A 24,486-nucleotide genomic window follows, 5' to 3' on the forward strand; every position below is an offset into this window, starting at 1 on the left:
TTTAATAAGACAGCATATGAAACTACAGTATTGAAATAGTATAAAGTATGTTAATCATTCTATATGTTGGCCAAAAAATTAATTATCTGTGCACATTTAAAATATTCTTCAAAATTATTTAATAATTGGAAATACAGATACCATTTAGACTTCACATTTTAGAATAGAAAAGATGTATATGAAAACAACTTTATTGGTAGTGTTTAATGTTGTATAATGAGTCTGGAAAGGATTTAAAATTCTTTATATGGTAAATTACTCGTGTATTACTAGGACGGTGGAGTTAAATTGACAATTTGACCAATTCTCAATAGGCAATAGCATTTTCCTATAGGACTTTCAAAACTGTACTTAATGTTGAAGATTATAATCATAATTTGGGCATACAGTTGTCATTTAGTTATGATTTTCTAGGCATATTAAATTTTTTCTGTACTTCACAAACTAAACATTAAGAAGCCTGCGGAGTAGAAATGAATATAGATAGCTGGTAGATATTCTTCAAGTTTGAAATTAAAAGTTCCTCAAGAAAAATTTTTTCTTATTATATTTTTGGACAAAAGTACTGAGTTGGTTACACATAACTTTTAGTTTCAACAAAAAATACAATTCATTTGTTTATAAGACAACATGGAAGTGGAAGGTAATACAACTTTCTAAAATGAAATTACAGATTGGATTGACACTGACTACACAACTAAATAAATTAATCCTACTATAACATAAAATTATCTTCCATATATTATGAACTGACATTCAAATCCAGAAATCTTTCACATAAATTAAATTTCATGTTAACAAAATTTCTATTTATTATACATAAATAGTTATCATAAATATATTTTATATGACCCCACATTTGATCTTTCCTTGGTAAACAGTGAGAATTATTACATATGAAGACAGTGTATAAGGGACATTAAATCAGCTTTAATCCCATTATTAAGAAATCCATACAGAATTGGATTAAGACAACAGGACATCATGCCCAACAAATGACAAATGCAATACACCAACTTGAAATGCCTATTTGAAATAAGATTGTCATTAAAATCAGTTACCACATGGAAAAGGTGTAGTGGCATCCAACTAACAGCAAATACTAATATCAGTATGGTCAGCCTGTAGAAAACACTTCGAGATCTCTTTTTTATTCTTGTAACAGAACGTTTTACTCTCAATTCATGAACATCTGAATTTTCTTCAGGTTTTATTTCAAAGCAAGTGGGGACCCCTGGTATGAACTTACTGGATGAAGAGAGCTGACTTCTTACAGAGCCAAAGTTTTCTGGAAGTATTCTGGAGTGGTTCTCTTGAGAAGGTCTTTCTGGAGCGGGTAACACACATGCTGTCTTCTTGCTATATCTCCTTCTGTGTTTTTTGATGAATGAATAACTCCATTTATGGCTGCCAGAGAGTTTCACCTGAGGCCCAATCTTTCTGGATGGATGAAGAGTTAAGTTGATCATCTCATTTTCTTCAAGTCTGTTTTCTTTGTTGGACAATCCACAGCTTATGCTTCTGCAGACACTTGTATGACTTACAGTAAGACAAACTAAGGGCAGAATATACTGAACTAGCAATAAAGAGATAGTAAAGGCAATTCTGTATGAATCAGATGGCCATGACTCAACACATAAATACCTGCTGCTCAGCAACGCTGAACCAAATGTTTCTTGAAGTTCCACAAGACTGTGAAACACTGGAAGGGGAGAACAGATGGCAAAACCTAGTGTCCAGACAGTAGCTATCAGAAAGTAGCCATGGTTTGCTGTTAAATTATTAGAGATGGGATGTTTTATCATATGATACCTGACAATGGCAATTGATATTAAAATTAAAGTTGAAACCAAAACTGACACACATTGCAGAAAAGGCATAATATGGCACATGACTTTGCCAAACATCCACTGATCCAGCAAGACAGATGTCAGTGTGAAAGGTGAGCAAAACAGCACAACCAAGATATCAGAAAAGGCCAGATTTCCTATAAGGAAGTTTACCGTAGTCTTCTGATTACGCTTTTTCATGAGAGCCATTAAAATAAGTAAATTCCCCATAAAGCCAAGAAGACTTACAAATGTATAGAGCCCAATCAGAAAATACTGTAAGTCATCTACACTGCTTTTATAGTCATCCCAGACTGGGAAATCAGAATTCCGAGTGGCAGCAGTATTATTCTCTGTGGCAAGTGTCTTGTTATAATATTCATCGAGCTCTAAATCCATATTATAGTCCTGCTTGGAATAAAAAGACATTTGTCATCAACCTAAAAAAAAATTACATGACTACTTTAAATTAATCTATTCAGACGGAAACTAAATTTTACAATCGGCTCCCATGACCTTATTAATCTCCTAAGAAAGTTTATGAAATCTTTAACTCGTTCCAAGTGCAGTGCAAATATCAGCCAATAATGATTATAGTAAGTTTAATTTTATCATTACTTCCAAGATGTATTAACTTATGTTAAGATAATAGATTGTATTTTTAAAATTTGTGTCGTAAATAACGTAAGGAAAGAAAAAGCAAATGTAGACAAGAACTTCAAGATATATGCTTTACAATCACTGATTAATATTATTCTCCAAGTCAATATACCTGGTACATAGTATAGTCACATAATCTTACCATAAAAATTCTATTCATTTCTATCTCAATCTAGGCCAAACTTAAAAGTCACCTGTCCTGGTCAACTCAGCTGGACATGATCTCCTCTTCAGAACTCCTGTTAACATTCTGTTTACAGTTGTCTGATGCTACATATCATAATCTGCTCTCATTGCGTTATAATGCCTAGCCGTCTACCTTGTTTATTTACAAGCAATGGGAAAGCAGAAACTATCTCTTACTCACTTTGGAATCCATCCCAATACATGGCAGAGTAATTTTACCACTGCAGGTATTAAGTAAATGTTTATGAGAGAATAAAATATTCAAACAAAACTCTAGTAACAAATATCACCTAGCTCATACAACGTTCAAATTTAAGCGCCTTGAGAATAGGATTACTATCTCATGACCTAGGAGCATATAGTAGGCACTCATTAAATCTGTTTGTCAAGCTGTACTGTTGACTGTGTAGATACAATGCTGAATGATGACATCTTTCTGTGACCAATCCTCAATCGTTTGGGATATGCCAGATTATCTCTGATTAGGACAACCACTGATGGACTAGCAGTGCTGTTGGTGTTTTTTTTTTTAAAACAAACAAACAAACAAACAAACAAATTTCACTTGCTTATTAATTTAAAAACTGTGTATAGATTTTGCCTTATGAATGAGTCAATCAATTCATTGTTCAAGGAAAACATTATACCTTAAACGTAAATGTAGAAGTGATATTAATATAACTTCCAGTAATAAGTTTTTTCATTTCAAATTAAATTAATGTCATACCTCAATGGCATTACATGTTTACCTCTACATATTAGACTTTTGATGCTACTGCCTGATGAAGCACTAAATTGCCCATAACATACCAGTAAGAGGCAAAAGGACCCCTTCCTCTCATTTAAAAAAAAAAAAAACAACACTTTTTTTTTTTTCTTAGAAATAGGGTCTCATTCTGTTGCCCAGGCTGGAGTGCAGTAGTGTGATCACAGCTCATTGTAACCTTGAACACCTGGACTCAAGCAATCCTCTCATCTCAGCCTCTCAAGCAGCTAGGACTACAGGTACATGCCACTACATATGGCTAATCTTTCTATTTTTTTGTGGAGATGGGGTCTGCCTATGTTGCTCAGGCTGGTGTCAAACTCCTGGCCTCAAGTAATCCTCCCACCTTGGCCTCCCAAAGTGTTGGGATTATAGGCATGAGTCACTGTGTGCCTGGCCACTTTAAGTTTTTTTTTTTTTAAACAAGAATTTCCTACAGAAAACACAAACCAGCAAGCAAATTAATTCCAATAAATACACTGTCATAGAGATTGTGATATACACATAGTTTAAAAAACACTTTTGTTACCTATTAATATATGTTGATCTACTTATTTCTAGATCTATAATTGAATAATTATACTAAAACTATAAAAATACATTTATTTAAATTAATAGTAAAAACTGTTATCTTTAATTTATGAGGGACCTATAGGTCTTAGTTCAATAAATTTCCAAATGGCAAATACTACTGTGTACATACATTCATTACAAGTAAGTTTAACTTCAGTTCTATATATAGCAAGTTTCAAACAGGATGACAGAGTCATCCTTGTGCTATGAGAAAAGTTATAAGTTTTTCACAACTTCTACAAGTGATTCTATGTTGACCAAATTATTTTCTGGAAGCTAACTACATCCTTTTAAAGGATAAGTTAATTCAAAGACTGAGGATTGCATTCATTCATTCTTAGACCCTAGCCAACAATTTACATTGATATTGCCTCAGTGAAAAAGAACACCTGGTACAAAAGTGACTCGCATAACCTACTGAATCATATTATTCATCATATTGCCTCTCAGCCTCTCAGCACCTACTCTGGATAGGTCAGCAAGCTTATAATCAAAACAGCTTTGACTGGTGCTTTTGCCTAATTTCCTGATTTCTGATGACCCTCTGGCTCAATTCAGCTTATTCATGATCCTATTTATATTTATCATGTGTACAGGCTGCTTGTAACTGCAATCTTGCTTAGTTGTTCTTCCCTTGACTTACCTTTCTTGAATCAATCCTTTTCTTCTAACTTTGTGGTAGGTCAGTTGTTACTGATAGCCTTTCCTTGTACTTCCTAAGCAAGAACAAGAGAGAAATTAGACGGCCCCTTCTACAGTGGCTTTGTGCCTTTTTGGATCATGGAACTGTGGATGATACTTACTTACTTAGTGTAAAATTGCTGTCCAAAATTTTTTGAAGAAAGAGAAGATGCAGCACAATTTGTGGTAATAGAAACAACATAGTTTTGAGTCTAAAATTCAGATTTTTCTCCAATCCATGTGGTTAGATCTCTCTATTATATTCGAATGGAGATAAAAGTCTTAATTATTTTTCATTCTAGAAATAATGTTTAATAAAGCATGTTACACATAGTGGATGCTAAAGTAAATATTCATTACCAATCATTTTAGAAAAGCAATTTAACTTCCCTTGCTTTAAAATAACAGAAATGAATCATCCTGACAATGTGGGAAAATTCAGGATAGAGTATGACTATAAATTTGTGTGTACATACATATGTGTGTATATGTATCTTTATATATACATTTATAGAGAACCATTGAAATTATAGATGTTTTAAATGGCCCCAAAATGCAATGAGGAGGAGATACCTAGATAGACAACAAAGAGAGTTTAGCACTTTAAATTTTCATTTGGATATCTTCATTGATAAAGGCTATCACACAAGCAACATGAAACTAAAACTGCAAGATATATTGACAAAACATTTAAAAAATGTAAACGAAAAAAGAAGTATATCTGCTTCCACGACTGTGCAGTCTGCTATTAAAACTTTTATTTTAAATACATGCACATAAAATATTGAATGCATTAAATTATAAAACCACATCTCCTTAGTAAGAAGATGAAATAAATGCCATCTTGAGTATTCATTGAACACTGGAGAAAAAACTGAGGATGCTTCTTTCATTCCCTAAAATATTTGAGTATTTTAAGCAAGTACATAATTTGTATATAATTTTAAAGGGTAGACTCCTTCTATTAATGAATAGCTAAGAATGATTAGTTGTTCCTTCTTTTATTCATTCAAGAAGTATTTACTGAACATATATTTTGCTAGGTGCTCTGCTCTGCTCTAAGCATAAAGATGAGTAATGCAAGGTGCTATGCCAAGAATATTCTATGATGGATTAATTCAAGCTCACACCCTGAGTAACTGTAGATTGCTGAGATGTAAAAGGCCTCAAATTGGATGATGAATGAATTAATAAATGAATGGCATTCTCCTGACTGACAGTAGTATATTATTTCACTATAGCATGGACACTTGTATTATTGCCGAATATAATGAATACTTTATGTAGCTACTGATAGACTGATTAGCAAATTAAAAAAATTCTCTTTTAGCATTCATTCATTCATTCCACATTCATTTATTCATTTTATTTTGGTGCGACTGTAGTCAACTTTCTCCTGCTCTCCCTCTAGCCCCACCCCACACCATCTACCACATAAACATACACACATACAATACCTAATATATAGTCTGCACAAAATGAGCATGTTTGTGAATCTTTGTTCCAAAGAAGGAAGAATTTTTTCTTACAACTAAATGATGAATACTGCAAACGCTGGAGGCGCGGAGGAGGGGTGGGGGAGGGGTGGTGGTGGATATGTAGTTTTTTTAAAGTGCCTCCTGGTAGCCAGGGGATAATTTAAACATTAGGAAAATTTTGTCCAATCAGATTTAAGTCGAAAATCTAAGGTACAGGAACCCTCTTAAAATGAAAACACAAACAAACAAAAAAGCAAGATTTCTTTCCTTAAACTTACCTTTTCCCTTCCTTTTTCCTGAAAAACACAGTCAGCAGACCTACAATGGAAATGCAAATATGTTTAACAACCCTCTACTTCTCAACAAGTGTTATTATGAGTGCTGTACATTCTTATGCAATATATTTTATCCATTATAAAAGTAATGATATGTGTGAATCTTCTCAGATTGCTACAGAAATTATGAAATATAGCCAGAGAAAGAATATTTTAACATGGAATATTATTTGACTAGAAATCTGATATCGACAGCATGAAATTTTTGTCATACCTAATTACTATATTTACTCATTCTCTTTTATAATAGTTGTATCTCCCACCATCAGAATTTCCAGGCTGAAACACAGAACTTTAATCTCTGAGTAAAAAGTGTGAAAAATAAAAGTTCTTTATTAAACTATGGCAACTTATAAAAAATAATGTCTTTTCAGAGGTTTACTGGAATTTTCTTATAAACTCTTCTATATCTGACACCTAGACAAATGAAACCTTCTGAATAGATTTTAAGTATTTTAAGAAAGTATTTTAAGAAAGTGTTCTTAAGAATAATAGGAGGAACTTCAGGGAATTCAAAGGATATTAAAAATCTGACTTGTACATTTAAATAAGGTTTATTTGTTTGAATAATTTCTTGCCTTATGAAAATATACATCACTCTCACAAAGGATGACAATCACACAAAAGAATAAAATATATGTAATTCTTTTCCTCCTGCAATGATACAATATCAACTATTGTCTATTTTGCTGTGCTCATGGAACAGATTCCATGTTCTCAAATATTCCCATGGTTTGTTCTTAAAGCCAGAATCTGGCACAATTTGAATTGGAAAGATAAATACAGCTCTGCTCAGCTGACAAACACACAGGCATGCATCACCCTCCCTTCCAAATTCTAACAGCAGAGTTTCTCTTCCCTTGAGAAATCTGAAATCTAAAATTGCATTCGAACTGCAAGATTCTTCTGAAAGAGCCTTAGGCTATTTTCCATGGTCTATGGTAAAACCGTTTTGGCTTTGGTCCAACACAACGCCTCAGTTCCTTTAAAAGATTAACTAAAGGTCTGTGAACTTGGAAAAAAGAATTCCCGTTTCTGGAATTCGAGTTCTATGGATGTTTGCTATTCTCGCATTTGTCATATGAAGACACCTCGCAAATAGGAGCGCAAACCTTGGAGCGCAGCTGACTCCCGGGCTCAGGTCAGCGCTGGACTGCGCGGCAGCTGGACGGCTTGAGTGGCGCCTCGCGGGCTGCGCCCCTGGCCTCGCCAGAGACCCGCTAGAGCTGAGCCCTGACCCGGGCACCCCGCGGGCTGCCGTTCCCAGCTCCAGACCAGCCGGGCTGCAGCAAGAGTGCGTCTAGCCTGGGGCAGCGCTTTGTCCATCCCCCGCCCCTTCCCCAGGAGGCTCCTTCGCAGATCCCCGACACTCTCCTCCCGGGTTCGGCCCGCGCCTGCTCCACCCGGGTGAGTTGGGAACTGGAGGGACCTGCTCGGTAGGAAAGAATTCAGCCCAGTACCCTCTGCGCTGTCTCTTCACTCCTGACAAGTGTCTGTTCCGACACCCTAATCCCCATTTTTCCAGCCGCACTCCCTTCACCTTCCCAACCCCGCCCTCTTAGGACCCCCGACAACGCCCTGGCACCAGAGACAGGGGTGCGGGCTCCCAGGGACCAGCGCAGACTCGCAGCCCGCGCGGGGACCCGCCACGGTCCCTGGGTGCAGGCCTACCCGGCGCGAAAGGGGTTGGCAGGGAGGGGCGGGAGCCCGTACCTCGGGGCGCCCCGGCCACTGCAGGCCCTGGGCTCCCGGGAGCGCGGCCCAGCGCGATAGCTCCTGTACCCCAGCGGCGGCGGCAACAGCAGGAGCAGGACCTGGAGGCGGCGGTGGGGAAGAGGGGGCGGGGGTTTAACGGCGTCTCGAGAACACGTGACTGTTCCGGGGACCCCCGAGACCCTGCTCCAGGGCGCCTGCTCCGCGCCAGCCTCTTCCAAATCCGGGGGCCGGGGGCATTCCAGACCTACGCCGCTGTTTGGGCGCTCTAGGGAGAAGCCACAGGGCCCCGGGATGTCGCCCTTTCGCCCTGGCCTCGGGTCCCAGGCCGACCAAGTTAACTTGATGGGCAAATTGAGTTTTGCCAGTCCAGCCCCCAGCCCTGTGTAGTGAACTCTGAGAAGTCTTGAACTGGTGTGAGGATGGCTGTGCCCCTAAGTGCTTAGTATGCCTGAGAACAAGCTTCGAGTCTCAGGTTTTATCATTGTCGGGGGCGGGGTGGGGAGAAAGAAAGAAAAAAAGAAAAACAGAACACTGCTCCTCCTTTGCACCTTTTTGAAGTAAGGAAGAGTGGCGGTGGGGAGGCTCACCCAATGTCCAGGAGAGGCAAGGGAGTCTGCGGGGATGCGCCCAGCAGAATAGAAGGGAAGTTTCCCCTCTCCAAGGAGTGGCAGCTGTGGGTGTGGGCAAGTGGCAAGAGCAGGGGAGTGAAGCTGAAATGAAATCAACGCTGCTCAAGACTATATTCAATAGCAAAGAGAAGACGAAGGGCTAAAAATGAATTGTCATAGGTTAAAAGAAAAAAAAAAAAAAAGACGGGAAAAAAAGCCCACACAAAAGAAGAGGAAAAAACCCTATCCTTCTGTTCCTTCTCAACATGATTTCCATCTCTAATGTTTCCAAATCTGTATTGCGCAGGTTTGCTTTATTTTTAGCTAATCATTAGTTGGCAGGTACTTTAGGTGCGTGCGCGCGCGTCTCTCTCTTTCTCTCTCTCTCTCTCTGTGTGTGTGTGTGTGTGTGTGTGTGTGAGAGAGAGAGAGAGAGAGAGAGAGAGAAAGGAGAAAAGAGAGATTGGGTAGAGGTCTGTGTGTCTTTGGACATAGCTTTACCATGAGAAAGGGTATAGTTATTGTACCCTTTAATACTGAGAACTATTATGTAACAGACAGCATCTCCTGCTGAGTAGAGAGTCCTGTGGGACTAGCTCTTTATAAACCGAAGAGAACTGTACCCCTTGGGAGCACTGTGACTTGTAATTCTCACATCTGGGGCAGCCATCACTGTTATACCAGAGGTCAAAGAAAATGTTTTGTGCGCCCTTTCTGCTGAATTTTAGCATTCAATACTCAGGGGATCTATGTAGATTGCCATTTCATCAAAGAGCCATCCAAGAGCTTTTAAAGAACTCAAGGAAACACAGTTCCTGTTTTATTCTTCTGTGTGTTATTTCTGAAATATTAATATATTCTCCCCAAAAGCTTAACAGAATAGGCCTTCTGAGCAGGCACCTGGGATTCTGCAGTAGGGAGCAGGGGATGAAAGTGTCAAGAAGGAATAACCTTGAGAAATAAGGCTTGTTTTATAGACTTTCTTAATTCCACCGTCTCTGCGGTTAATGCAGTACAAATTGCCACATAAATTTCTATCCTTCCATCTCTTGCACAGTCAAAACATGTACACTTCAAATACACATTGTCTTTAAAACAACTTCCAAGTGAACCCCATTGTGACTGTCTTTCAAAACACTGGTCTATGCTACAGGCTTTTGCATATTAAAAGTATAAAACAAATCTTATTTTTTCTTTTCCACAACTTTGTTTTCTATTTTGATGATATGAACCTTTAGGATGAAGTTACTGTTATTAGAGTATTGAAAATAAAAGGCCACGTGCCATTGACACAGCGATTGTAATTAACCTGACCATTTTCCCTTCCCACTGCACCCACAAACAAGTCTCAAAAAGGGAGCTGGCATTTCTTCTTTAAATACATGTGACAATACACAGTAGTAAGGACATCTGGAGTGGACAAGTTATGAAGAGATTTTTGTTTTGAGGACATTATCAATGTACAAATTTAGGCAATATGCTACATAAAGAGAAAGATATGAAGATGAGGGTGCTTTTACCTTTAAATTTCCCAGGAGGGATTCGAGACTGATCATCGTTACTCTTTGTAGAACATAATAATTTTATTTTTATTTTATGGAGTAACTTTTAAGCGGAGGGGAATATCAGAACAGAAATAGTAATGTCCACCTCTATTTTATGTATTTTTCCTACTCACTATTTATAAAATGCTCGTTTGGGAAATTAAGTTGGATTTTGTGCATGTTACAAAATTAAACTGGCTATTGCCCTGTTATTACAGTTAATTATCAGTTACGAAAGAAAGGTAAAAGTTAAAGGTCACTTGGGACTCCTAAGACAAATTATTGAACAATAAAACAGTCGCCCAACAATTCCTGGGGTAACATTTTGCTGAGGCACATGACTGTGGTTTTTGTCAAAGCTACTGTTGCATTTTAATAACAGCTACCATTTGTGGAAAGCAATGACTAAAGTGCTTTGCTATAATCTCCAATGATATTTGATTTTGATATATTAGTTATAGAAGAAGTATGGGTAAATAAACTAGAGAAAACAGTATTATTTTACTTCATGCATTTATTTCTCTGAGGATTTCATTGTACTCCTTAAGAGTAAATGTTTCTTCATCCACTTTTCCTATCAGGGTAAATTTAAATCCTTAATGCTTAAAAGATGTGTTATCAAAATATTTTATGATGCTCTATGCTGCATTGATTTCTTTGAAATAGTAATGATTTGTCATACAAATCAATATTTAGAACTTAAAATACATGATTTTTTTTATTATTACTTTCAGGGAAAAAAAACTATTGAAAAAAAGTTTTGCCCAAAGTATTGTGTACATTGAGTCCATTTCCCAGAAAACTTAACGACAATTTTGAGGTCCTACAGGGGCATCGTTAACATTTTATTGACTTCTGATAAATACTGTGCTCCTTAAGCAACACTTTATTTATCCTTTTGATGCTCTAATGATTTGACCTTAAAGCAGTGACTGATTTGCAGAAAGAATGTATAATTCTTTTTACTAGCAAATATCCATGTTAAAAATACATACACACATAGATGTGATACAAATGTATTTTATATATTCATATGTCACATACATATTTTTATAATAGACACTTATCAGAATAACTGAGTTGTAGCCAGGCTTGATCTCAAATTAGTGGTGTGGCTTTAGACAGGCACTTGATTTTTCAGTCTTCATTTTCTTTGTCTGTAAATGAAATATTTTGAATCGAAGATCTGGAGTCCCCGTTGAGACCTGACTACTTACGACTGTATGCCATTAATGAGCATGCATTACAAACATATGTGTAGAAAAACCATCTTTTTAGATCTTCAGAAATATTTGATAGCCACAGACATTGTTTATTTTCCCTTTACATTAAAATTTACAAAGAAAATACTGATGTTAAAGTTTTCCATTATTATTGGCACATTCTCTTCCCTGCAGCTACTATTAACTATATTTTATTTATTCATTTCAAAAAGTTATGGCTGTCTTACATATCACTACTTCATTCTTTAATTATATTGTTTTTCAGTTTTGCAGCACAAATATATATACAAGAAGAAGAGAGCATGGATTCCTTTGACAATATAACATTTTATTATGTAAATCCATATATAGGCCATACGATTATTTCTTTTTGTAGTTCAAAACTCCTCTGAGAAAAGATAAGTATCCTGTAATATTTTTTAAAATGTTTCCATTTCCTATCTATTTTTTGTAGTTAATATTTTAAATCTAGTTATAAGTCTAAATATAGCTTTACTATATTTAAGTGGAAATGAAAGGGAAAAAGTTTATTTATTTATTTTTGGTATGTTGGTTTGTTTTAGTCTTTAAAAAGAATGTTTACAGAATTGTTCAAAGCATAAGCCCAGGATCAAAAGTTGAATTATATGCTCTTCAAAATGTATGTTACCACATTCTTAGTCTTACCATTCTCACAGGTAATACAGCTATTAAAATATGTTATTGAACAGGTAGAAAAAATATGAGACCGTTCCTCAAGTAGACATTATAAGCAGTTTCAAAGGAAGTAGAGTCCATATTCAAGTTTATACCTAATAGATGATGCAGAGCTAACACATAAGAATATCCAAAAATATGAGGCAGATCATCAGAAGGAGTGTATTAGTAAGCGAACTATGCATAAAATGTATATGCATAAAGTAGCAATCATCCATCATAGCTGCAAATGCTGAAGACACTTTTTTAATGTTTGAGATGAGCAAATGGGCTTGATTTGTGATATTCAAAATTTTTGTAGTCCTACCCTAGTCCTAGTTTTTCAATCTTTCAACAAAACCTCTTCAGTATCCTATGATGTGTTAGATACCCTTCCAGGCTCTTAAGTTTAAGAGATGAAAAAAAACAACCACAGTCATTGTCAGTAAGAGATCAGAGTATAGTTGTAGATATGTGCAACTACATAATTAATGGCAATACAATGTGATAAGTTCTGCAACTGAAATAAACTCTAGGTTGATTTCTTATTTATATTCCTAGGTAATTCGTTCTTAAAAATAAACTGGGGATGTAACAGAGGGTTTTATAGCTGAGAAGACACTTGAACTGAAATGTGAAGGGTTAGTAAGAGCTAAACAGGCAGATGGAGGGGATGGAGAAGCGAGAAATGTTGTAATAGCATGAAGGTGAGAGAGTGTGTGGTATTCAGAATCATGCAAATGGTTTCGTATGACTGCAGTGTATAGTGTGGAGGATGATACTGAAAATGTTGATTAAAAAGGATGTCTTTGGTCCTTCACTTGAGACATCTGGATGGAAAGCAGCTAAAAGATTTAAGATGGGAAGTTGATATGGCTGGAGGGCTGTGAAAAAAGCTGATAGATTTAGACCATTTAGCAGAGAAATAAGTAGAGCTTGATAGAGGTGAAAGAACACACATGAGAGATATTTAGGAGATAAAATCACCGGCAATCTGAGACCAGTTGGATTTGTGAGTGAGAGTGAGAGAGAGGGGAATACACACATGGGACGATTCTTAGGTTCTGGCTTGAGGGAGAAGAATGACGCTGCTGATCAGATCCATGAGCAGAGAAGCACAAGAGAAGCATACTGTCCAAGGAAACCTGAGAGGGGTCTGTACTTTTGGTGAAGATTGAGGGTTATGTACATGCAAGCACGTAATTGATGGCAGAGGGTATATCTGTGTGGTAAGAATGAAAAAAAGAAGTAGATTCAGATTGGGATCTCTGGTGAATTCTGGTAATTTGGGGGTTGGTGAAGGAAGAAACAGGACCACTAAAAGCACAAGTTTATTTGGGTGGCACTTGCAGGAGATTGCATGACAGGAGTAGCCTCTCCTAGCAAGAGAACTTCTAGAGACAATGATGTGGGGCTACCACCTAGAAGGGGCAGAAGGGGAAAGCAGAGAGGAGACTTGCATGTCTGGGTGCTGTCACTCAGCCACAAGGTGGGGAGTCTCTGAGTCAGAGACCTCTGAAGGGAGCTGTGGTTTGGTGTCTTTCACAGCTAAAAGATTTGTCTTATCTATCGTTAGCAGATGTTGGGTGGAGTTTCATGGGGGCATTTAAGAAGGTAGGCTCTAAATGGGCTAAAATTAATTTAGTTTTGACTATATTTAGAACCATTAGATGTGTGAGATTTTGAAGTGGTGCTGGAAGGCTTTGGACTAAGGGCCTTAGCCTGCTGTGAAGAATCAAACAGTATGCGGACCGTGTTAGGTTATCACCCATGGGTCATCTCTGGCCCATCTACATAACAGGATCCTAGGGAGAAAAACGCCTAAGAAGTAGACGGAAATAGTAGATCTTGAGAGAGATGATTGAGCAACAGCCAATGAAGAAAACCTGAAGTGTGGAGTTGATGAAGTCAAAGGAAAAAAAGATTCCAGAAACAGTGGATGCTCATTTGAGTCTGCTGCTACATAAAGAATAAATATAAGAAAATCTGAATCGTGTTCACTGGCTTTGATTATTAGTGTCCTGGGCAGAAGCATTTTCAGGTGTGTCATATTTGAGGAAAAAATGAGGTGACAGTATATGTACCTTATCCTCAAAGAAGCTTGCCAGGAAAGAGAAGCAGCTAGGGAAGATGTGACTCCAGTGAGGGAGTTACTATGAGAAAGAGATGAGCGATTTTGTTTTGGTCTTTCTTTTAATCCTAAGCTAAGAAAAGTGAATTATTGACTAAACAGGTATTATAGTTATTTTATTGCTGTTTAACAAACCTTCCTCAAACTTAATGGAATACAACTCATGGATTTTATGCTCATGGACTGCGTGGTGGGACAGCAGCTCAGAAGGGCGCAGTGAGATAGCTTGTCTGTCACATGGTGCTTGGGGTCTAAACTGAGAAACCTCAGTGGGATAGGTTGACTCAAAGTCTGGGGTTGAAACAGCTGGGTTGGAGAATCTATTGCCAAAAGGAGGGACTAGAAAGTTAGGGGGTAAATACCCTATGGCCTTTAAATTATCCCAAAAAGAAGGAATCCATTGAGACTGAAGGTATGAAGTAGGAGCCTGGGAGAGGGTTGGAATTTCAAAATAGCTTCTAAGAGGAGAGAGATTGGTAATCACCCAAGCCAACACATTTCCGGGTAATATTTAAGGCTTAATGAGGTTTTGAATTTGCAGTTGCAATAATCTGCACAGTTGAATTTTAACCTACACGCTATGCTAGTGGACAGTGGCAGCTAAACAATCTCATAAGATCAGATGGGTCATGTTATACCACTGACCATCCTTAGATATGTGTACTCTTCCTAGATGTATTTGTGTCTTGGCAAAGGAAGCAATAGCTAGACCTTAAACAAAGGAATGAAAGGAGGATACTTACCTTAGCAAAATGATGCCTCGGAACATTTCATACCACTTTTGCATGCACCTGCTTGTGCTATTATGTAGGTGTACCAAAAAACAAACAAATACTTTCCCTTATTTGTTTATTTATTTAGAGATGGAGTATCACTCTGTCGCCCAAGCTGGAATGCAGTGGCACAATCTCAGCTCACTGCAGCCTTCGCCTCCCGGGTTCAAGTGATTCTCCTGCCTCAGCCTCCCAAGTAGCTGGAATTACAGGTGCCTGCCACCACGCCTGGCTAATTTTTATAGTTTTAATAGAGATGGGGTTTCACCATGTTGGCCAGGTTGGTCTCAAAATCCTGATCTCAGGTGATCTGCCCGCCTTGGCCTCCCAAAGTGCTGGGATTACAGGCGTGAGCCACCGCACCCAGCCTAATTTTCTCCTTTCTTTAGAAAAAATTATACCTTCGTAGCTTTTCTTCATAGGCCAAGTCTGATCTATTGATATTGGCCATCTGAAGTGTTGTGCTGTGAGAAAGCCTAATACCAAGCTTGAGATTTTGGGGAGTGGGAGTCAGGGGCAGGAGGAACAGTTAGAGATGTTTCTCACAGAAGATGAGAGCTGTGGTGGTGGCATTCATACTTATTCTTTTTACCAGCTATTTTTATTTTGTCTCTTCAAAAGAAGATATGAAAGGAATATTAATAATAATTATTAAAAACAGTAATAGTAACAGTGGCAAAGCTCCTTTCATTATCTCATATAGTAAAAACATAATGTTATGGTTTTGTAATATAACATTACACTTTTTTTTGAATGTCTAAAGGGTATCAGACCATATGAGGCATGCAGAAAAAGATTTGGCTATTTACTAAATTTTAAGATCCTACTTGTCTAGAGCCTCATTGTGACAGAGTTTTTAAAAATGCCCCGAAATATGCAGCCCAGGTAGTGAAATGAGAACTTTACTGAAAGGCATTCACATTTCAAATCAAGATCAAGAGAAAATCCACAAAGAGTATTGCGTGTTTTCTGCACAAAGGAGATCATTGAATTGTCTGTGCACTTATATACGAACATTTTTAACTAAATTAATCATCATTTTTTTTTCTGCTAGTTTATGCTCTCCAAAAGTCAGATGAATAAAATGATTGTACTGACTATTTGATTGTGCTGATTAAGTCAAAACTCTTTACCAACTGTATTTCATTGGCTTTAAGATGTGGGCTTAAAAAGCATTTTAATATTCATTTGCTATTGATAGTATGCCATTGCTTTACTGAAAACATTTTTTTTTTCTTGGTGGTCCATACAATAAAATTGCTCCTTACATTCTTGGGCATCAAAGATCCAAAGAAATGCAGCAGGTAAGTCACAGAAAGAAGGAAAATCCAGACATACAATCAATTCATAGAACATGAACTGATTCACTGACATGCTTCATCATAGTTCTACCCCCATGGAATTTCCCCCTTATCAATGTCATCTACATTTTAGTTTTCATGTGTAGTATTTATGCCTATTAAGCTTCTTCTGCGTGACAATTCATGATAATTTACCTGTATCAAGGCCTGATAGCATTTCAGAAACTTTAACCCTTGTAGCAGAAATTCCTCAGAAGACAAATAAAGTAATTAGTGTGTTTCAATTCCAGTAGCAAGCATATCGTCATACTTTTATTTAAACAGTTACTGAATCATGGAATTTAAAGGCTGAGCCAGGCCATAATATTGTTCCACTGTTTCGAATATAAAACTCAGATTTACAGAAATTTAATGAGTAGATCCTATCCCTCAGTTTATATGACAGAGCCAGACTGTTGTCCAAGAGAACATGAGAATAGGTCATTAATACCATTCCCCTTGGTTTATAGGTCAGGCTGTTATGAAGCTACAGAAAGAAATATACAGGATTGAAGAAAAACTTCTCCCTAGCAAAGATGAAGTTTTATCTAATTTGAATCCCAGATAGGAAAGTATGCAGCTGATTATTCACTTAAGAGTAGAAAAATAAATGATCTTAAAATTGGAATGAGGAAAGTCTTTAAAAAATATTTTCTAAGAAATTCAAACTACTTTGCATATTTTAAATCTTCTATAAGACCACATTATTGGAGAATTTTATGTTGCATTTGGCCATCGGACTATGCCTAATTTCTCTATTTTTCACATTGGAAAGAATCCTAGTACATGATATCTCTAAAGAATTATATAATTTTGCCTCTGAGCATTTCCTTTTTTTTTTTCCCCCAAAACAGAGTCTTGCTCTGTTGCCTGGGCTGGAGTGCAGTGGCACGATCTCAGCTCATTGCAACTTCTGCCTCTCGGGTTCAAGCAATTCTCCTGCCTCAGCCTCCTAAGTAGCTGGGATAACAGATACGCACCACCACACCCAGCTAATTTTTGTATTTTTAATAGAGACGGGGTTTCACTTTGTTGGCCAGGCTGGTCTCGAACTCCTGACCTCATGATCTGCCTGCCTGCGTTGGCCTCCCAAAGTGCTGGGATTACAGGCATGAGCCACCGCCCGCGGCTGCTATTGAGCATTTCAGAACTTCTCTTTGTACCATAACGTTGTCATAGAAAAGAATCTTTGAGATCAGTGATCTTTCAAAGATTGGTATTTGATATTAATAACTCAAGAATGCAGTTTCACAGATTTTCCTTAGGGAGAACACCTCATAAAAATTGAGTTAATAAAATGATAAAATACAATGGCCATAATAGTTTAGACCTCTTACAGACATGCCTTCATTAGTATTCTTGGGAAATAGAGAAAGCATAGCACCTGAGTCCAAATTATATTCTCAAGTCCAAAATATTTGCTGACATAATAAAAGTTTCTACATAAAAATATATTCTTAGTAGAAAATTAAATTACGTCATTTGTAATTCTTACAGCAGGCTAAAGATAGCCGATTTGGTGATCAAAACCACAGGGAAAACTTCCTTCTGAGAATAGAATGTGACTTCAGGCAATAGAGTAGGCAGAGGATGCATAGAAACCTGAATGAATATTAGTTATTGTTCCCTGAAAGAGTTGAAATTCCTAAATTGGGCCTTATGTTTTCATCCTTGGTTAAAAAAAAAAGTATGTGTGTATGTGTGTGTGTATATATATATATATATATATATATATATTTGTGTGTGTGTGTGTATAAATGAATCTGTTGTCATTTTACTCTGCTTAACTATTAGAGATTTTTATATGTATGCTTCTATCTGTTGTTATACACTGTCATTACATAATCATGATATTTTAATTCTTGATTACAATCCCTTTCCAACTATATAAAAATATGTCTAGTGACACATATTTTAGAAAGTTTTCTTGGAAAAACATCCAGAGATTGTGTTCATCACTATCTATATAAATGAGCTTATACTGAACCTTAAATATGTTTATTCAGCATAACAATCAGAAAAAGAAAAGTTTTTTTAACAGTATAAAGTTCAGGTGAGTCCATTTGTCTTGGAATTTTATTTTGATTTTAATTAGAAGAAAGACTGCCATTAGAATTGTTTTGTAATCTTTATAAATTCTCTGGGCAGTGCCCTCTATCTTTATTAGAAAGACTTCTTATTTTTAACACTTTTATTTGGAAGAAGTTCTACTCATTTGCATCAGTCCATCGTCTACATAATATGTGTGTGTGTGTGTGTGTGTGTGTGTGTGTGTGTGTGTGTGTTTTACAACGTTGACTTTTGAAACTAGAATAGAATCAGGTAAAACATCTCAGATCAGTGTGTCAGTAACTGGCCTGAATCATCGGGCACCATGATGGGGTTGGCCGCCTTCAACGTACTCGGTGTACATTCTATTTTTTTCTACATAATGTTCAGTACTGTAGTACTAATCACCGAGAAAATTGCATTGACTCTTTTCGACCACCAGGGAAATATTCAGTTCATGGTTCTCCCCTAAAAAAACTAAAAAGCTACTTAGCGCTGAGAACAAATCTGACTTAATGCATTTTCTCAGTGGGCCAAAGAAAGGAGGGCCGACTGTCTGCCTTGACTTTTTAAAGCTCTTCTCTTAATTCACGTATAAACTGAGGAAAACAAATTCTCGGCACTGGCCTGAGAGTTATTTGAGTGTCACAAAATAAAATATTAGTGCCATTATTGTGGCGAATTTCATGTTTCCCAGCGAGCCTTTTGATTCCCGGTTTGGGCTGGCGCTCGAGCTCTCCAACCGGGTACGACTTCGGCCACAAGATGGCACTGACCTGCAAACAAAGAAAACCACAGTGGCACCGACTTTTTCAAGCCTTGGGAAACTGCCCTGCCTTCCCCCTTCCCCGGAGTCAAGGACTGTGGGGATAAGGGCTTCCTTTCCCCTGCGCGGGGCGTCTGTGTCGAATAATGTGTGGCTTCTGTTGGATTGCTTTTCTTTCCAAAATTCCTAGGCAAGGCTTCCCCGAGGTGTGCACCTTTGTGAGGTGTTTGTGGGGCGGGGGGAGCTTCAGGCGCTACTCGCGGGACGCCGTCACGTGATCCGGGATGAGGTGGAGTTCGGCTTTAAGGGGGCGTCTCTTCCTAGCTTCACCAATCTTTAGGATCTGAGCAGGAGAGATACCAGCGGATCTTCCCCTCTCTGCTCCCTTCCATTCCCACCCTTCCTTCTTCAATAAGCAGGAGCGAACAAGACAAATTCCAAAGAGGGTAAGTTTCGAGTTTATACCTTTCCAGAGACTTTTGCGAAATCTCTCATTGACAAGGTGAAGGATGAGCGGGGAAGAAAAACGACGCCAGTGTCCGAAACTGGCTCTGGGGGACCGAGGTGTGGTCTCCAGTGCAAGCAGGTCGCAGGTTGCTCCAAATCACCGGACCGTTCGCGGGCTCCTGCCGAAGGGTATGGGGTCGACGCGGGTGAAAGGAGAGGGTCCCCTACGCGGAGTTCGGGCTTTCCCACCACCTGCTCCCGGGGAATTTCTGGATGGGGATCCAAGTTTTCCTCTACCCAGGTTCTCTTTAAAAGGTCAAGGCACTGGGAAGGTGCCCGAGTTCGTCTATCCCGCACCCGCTCATCTTCCGTATGTGTCTTGGACTGACTGGAGGCGCTGGCTCTAGCCGCACCGGAGTTTTCGCGGAGTAACTGGCTGGGATGAGCCGGAGAAGGGTGGGCTTGGTGCATCGCCCGCCGTCGCCCGGGTCCCGCGGCAGGCGTCGGGCTGGGAGCGGACGGAGGTGGGAGGAGCCCTCGGCGCGGACCCCAGAGCGCAAGCCCACCCCCACTTGCGGATTCCGCGCGTCTGGGCTGCAGTGGAGCCGCGCTCCCCAATACTGAGCGCTTCGAGTGTGGAGCTGCGCCCGGGTGGACACCCGAAGATTTTAATCATCGGAGTTCTAATCGGGGAACTCTTTAGCTCTTTCTTTTAGAAAAGTAATGATGGAACATGGCTGGGTTAGGAGATTGGGAATGCACAGGAGGTGGAGGTGACTTGATAGGGTGTGCCGTTGGTTCCCAGGTAGACTGGAGAGATGCGAATGTTTTAAGGTCTGATACTGGGCCAAAGACAGAATTGAGTAGGGTTTGGTATCTGCTTGTTTTTGGTTTTTTGTATCTTTTCTCTTTTGCCAGTCTCTTATCACTAGTAGAAAGGTTTCCTGATGAGAGAGAGAGAGAGAGAGAGAGAGAGAGAGAGAGAGAGAGAGAGAGAGAGAGAGAGTAGTAGGGAGTCAGGAATGGAGTAAATTTCGGGCGATTCACCTAGTTACACAATATGAAAAAGGTGGGTGGGTAAGCGTGCCAACAGGAATTTTGACTGAACATGTCCCATTTCCCATTTCGTTGTTTGATAACTTCTGGAGCACAGGAAAAACCTAGAGGAGAGGAGCAGAAGAGAGTGTTTCCATGTACACATACTAACACACACACACACACACACACACACATATTAGAGCACGCATTGCTTCCCACACTCCCCATCCTATAAGAGGGCATGACTGGTGGGATGGCACACACAGGCAGGGGACATGTGGAGCTTGTCTGTCAGGTCTGCAACAGAAAAGCAGTAGCTGTTAGTCCTCGACCCTGGGCAGGCTCTCTGGAGAAGCAAGCGAGGCAGCGGGAAGCTAACCCGACCCGGTTCCCCACCCAGGACTAAAAACTGAGTGCTCTTGGGTGACTACTACTTTATTAGTTTTTATTGTCTTCAGGCAGCAGTCTGTTGAACAAGCCCTCCCCAGCAAGGAAGGAGCAGAGAATTATGTAACTCATTTAGATAAGCTACCAGTAACTTTGGGAGGCTGTATGTCACAAGGCTGACATTTCTTTTCCAACACAAGTGAGGTGAACAGCCAATCCTGAGTATTTCAAAAAATTTGTCTGCAGCAGGTTATGATCAGGGAGCTGTATTTTCAAGTAGTAACAGCCCTGCGAAGAGCAAGCAATGAAAGGCCAGCATTCTAATTGGAAAGAAAGAAGAGGAAATTTCCCTCTGCAGGGGGCTAATTTGCCAATTGGTGATGTATGTAATGTCTCTGTTTTGTCTCTATATGCACATGGCAGCTACACTGAGACTTAACAGTCTTTAATTTTTGCAGTTTCTGTAGCTGCATAGCTTATTTTACAAATTATATTACAATAGTAAATACCAAATTATTTTATTTTGCAAAGATAAGGTATGTAAATTATCTCTTAGTATTGTTATTTTCTGACAGTTATTCTTTCTTGAAATTATACTAAGGTACACTGAAAATACACATTTTATCCAATGCAGAATTGGTTTACACACTGGAATAACTACCAAATGTACAATTAGTAAAACAGGCTTGAAAACACCTTAAAAAAAATAAAGTTTTCATTTTCTCTATAGCTAAATTAACTTCTACCTAGTAAGAAAAATGCTTCCTCATTGGGCATGCCTATTAAATACCGTTTCAAAAGTGTCAGACTAGAGCTTTTACCTGAACTCATCTGTAAGAAAGCTATGTTTGTAGCCTGTACTTTGCAATAATTTAATGTCTGTGTGAATTCTTATATGTATTCATTTTTGCCCAAATCAGTCAGTGGGTAGAATATTTCTGTTTCTTTCTCTCCATGGTATACATCTTGGTCTCTGTCTCTATTATTTCTTGCCAAATTATTGCACTAACTTTCTAATGAATCTCCCCTTTTCTTCTCTTTCCTTAAATGTGTTGAAAACAGCAGCTAGAATAATAATTTTAAATCCAAAGTAATATAACTTCACACCTTTGCCAAAGACTCACCAGAGGCTCCCCAGCTCTCCCAGGATTATAGGCAAAGATCATTAAAAAAAAAAAAAAAAGGCCCTGAAGTCTGTACCCGCCTCTTTAGCCTTCCCAATTAATTTCCTAAGGGTCCCTCCCTTATTTATCCCACTTCTCCTTGCTACTTAGCACACCAGTTACACACAGGCCTTAGGGATGTTTGTTCTTTCCCTATGGGATGCAATCCCCGAGATACTTGTGTGGCTTCCCTACTCACCACTCCTCTCAGGTCTTAACTTACATACCTTCTTCTCAGACAGTCAGAGGCCATCTTTTACAGTCGAGTAATAAATTGCAGCTCCCCCAAATCCCAGTTTCTCTCTCTTTTTTTTTTTTTTTTTGAGATGGAGTCTTGCTCTGTCGCCCAGGCTGGAGTGCGGTGGCCTGATCTTGGCTCAGTGCAACCTCTGCCTCCTAGGTTTGAGCAATTCTCCTGCCACAGCCTCCCGAGTAGCTGGGACTACAGCTGTGCTCCACCCCGCCTGGCTAATTTTTGTATTTTTAGTAGAGACGAGGTTTCACCATGTTGGCCAGGCTGATCTCAAACTCTTGACTTTAGGCGATCCGCCTCGGCCTCCTAAAATGCTGGGATTACAGGTGTTAACCACCTCACCCAACCCCAGTCCCTCTTTCTTGCTTTGTTTTACTTCATAATACTTATTATCATCTAGCATACTATATTTTTTACTAATTTTCTTCTTGTCTTTCTCTGCCCATAAGACTAGAAACTCAGTGAAAAGGTTACATTCTCTCCAGTAAAACCATGCCTAACATGAAATAAATGTTTAATTAATATTTGTTGAATGAATAAATTTTCTTTCAGAAATAATTTTTTTACATAAAGGGTAATATTTTCCCCTATATACATGACCTAGGAGCACGGCTGTTGTGATTAGCATACATTTTGCATGTTCAAGGACTATGATGGAATTGAGCTATTGATGTTAGGATTAATTTACCCAAGAACCTACTATTCCAACCATGCATCAGTTATATCAGTCAACACAGTTTTATTTTAAATCTTATACTTGCAAGGTGCTGTGAAGTATGCACAATGCCTACATCAAAGATGTTATATTAAAAATGAGAGGAGCCAATTAAGGATTCTAGGAACTAAATGGTGCTTTGAAAGATGGGTAGAGTTTGTATTGATGGTGGGAGAAAGAGAACACCCAGCAATAAAAATGGCAGAGGTGGAGATGCAGAGCTATATTTGGTAGACTGTGAACAGACTCGCCTGCCTAGAACAGTGTATTCACATTCACATTGGGATTATTAGAGTAAAGTGTGGAAAAGGTATAATGCAGAGGTCTTAATGTGTCAGGCTGCGGAATGTACTTAGTATTCTCTCTCTCATGTGTCTCAAACCAGGGTCCTCATTCACTTGTTGGTACTTGGTGACAAGGATAAAAAGCTTTTCCCTGCTCTGCTAGTTTTACTTTAAATAATGAAGGGAAACTTATAATTAATTCATAAGTCATGTTTAATATCTCTTTAGTAACTTAAATAGGAAATATGATGCTAAATTTTCTTGAATTTTTAAAATAAGAGATTTCCAAATAATTTGAAGTTATTACTGCTCCTTTGAGATTGTTTTCAAACTCTGACAATCACTGATCATTCTCTCTGCCTTTGGAATTCTTGAAAGAAAAAGTGTGGTTATCACATAAGTATTAGGGAGTCATTACAGGTTGATGCATAGAGGAAGAGAGAGCCACGTTTCTAATCACATTCATACCTGAAATCATTCCATTACCATTATTTAATATTTTCATTCTGACTTCATTATAGCAACCCTTACTTTATTCTTCTTAAGTTTTATAAGGCCAAATCATGGTTTCATAATATTAAATTAAAAAAAAAAAACATGTTCTAGAAAGCAAAAAAACTAAAGGAAAGGTTCATTAGAGGCATTAAGTAAAAGGCAAATGCATTTCTGGCTTATTAAGTTTATTATCTTTCTTTCAATGGAAGTAACTCTGCACGATTTTCTTTATTGGTCTTATTTGAGAAAGAAAAGAATGAAATTCAGTTTCTTAATACAAGCATGATGGCCTGTTAATTAACATAAGAAACCCTGTCTCACATATTAGTAATCTAGGGAACATCAGACTTATTTTTGAAAGGAGTTTTTAA

General features: G+C 38.3%; 2 protein-coding genes across 10 annotated transcripts in view; one reads left to right on the forward strand and one right to left on the reverse strand.

Annotated features, from left to right (window-relative positions):
* LOC105488654 (neuropeptide Y receptor Y5) lies at nucleotides 1–8,440 on the reverse strand. Of its 8 annotated transcripts, none has more exons than XM_011752920.3 (5): nucleotides 8,222–8,440; nucleotides 6,452–6,491; nucleotides 4,822–4,949; nucleotides 4,658–4,730; nucleotides 1–2,240 (listed from the first exon to the last, which is right to left on the reverse strand). In XM_011752920.3, the coding sequence occupies exon 5, from the start codon at nucleotides 2,226–2,228 to the stop codon at nucleotides 891–893; it is 1,338 nt and encodes a 445-aa protein (XP_011751222.1). In that variant the 5' UTR covers nucleotides 2,229–2,240; nucleotides 4,658–4,730; nucleotides 4,822–4,949; nucleotides 6,452–6,491; nucleotides 8,222–8,440; the 3' UTR covers nucleotides 1–890. The 8 variants fall into 8 exon arrangements, with proteins under 8 accessions (XP_011751222.1, XP_011751223.1, XP_011751219.1 ...); XM_011752921.3 differs by having other exon boundaries at nucleotides 4,818–4,949; XM_011752917.3 differs by having other exon boundaries at nucleotides 1–2,237; nucleotides 8,222–8,438.
* Nucleotides 7,786–24,486, forward strand: part of LOC105488655 (neuropeptide Y receptor Y1) — a 20,537-nt gene continuing 3,836 nt past the window's right edge. Inside the window, exon 1 of one of the 2 annotated variants that reach the window (XM_011752926.3) lies at nucleotides 7,786–7,915. The gene's annotated coding sequence lies outside the window, so the exon portion shown is untranslated. Of the gene's footprint in view, nucleotides 7,916–18,396; nucleotides 19,780–24,486 lie in introns of those variants that run through there. The other variant, XM_011752925.2, reaches the window with a different exon arrangement.

The sequence above is a fragment of the Macaca nemestrina genome, chromosome 3, assembly GCF_043159975.1.
Source record: "Macaca nemestrina isolate mMacNem1 chromosome 3, mMacNem.hap1, whole genome shotgun sequence".
In the NCBI taxonomy this organism is placed as follows: domain Eukaryota; kingdom Metazoa; phylum Chordata; class Mammalia; order Primates; family Cercopithecidae; genus Macaca; species Macaca nemestrina.

Coding starts and splice junctions, on each gene's coding strand:
- LOC105488654 (XM_071092880.1), bottom strand. CDS start 2,228: ATGGATTTAGAGCTCGATGAATATTATAACAAGACACTTGCCACAGAG.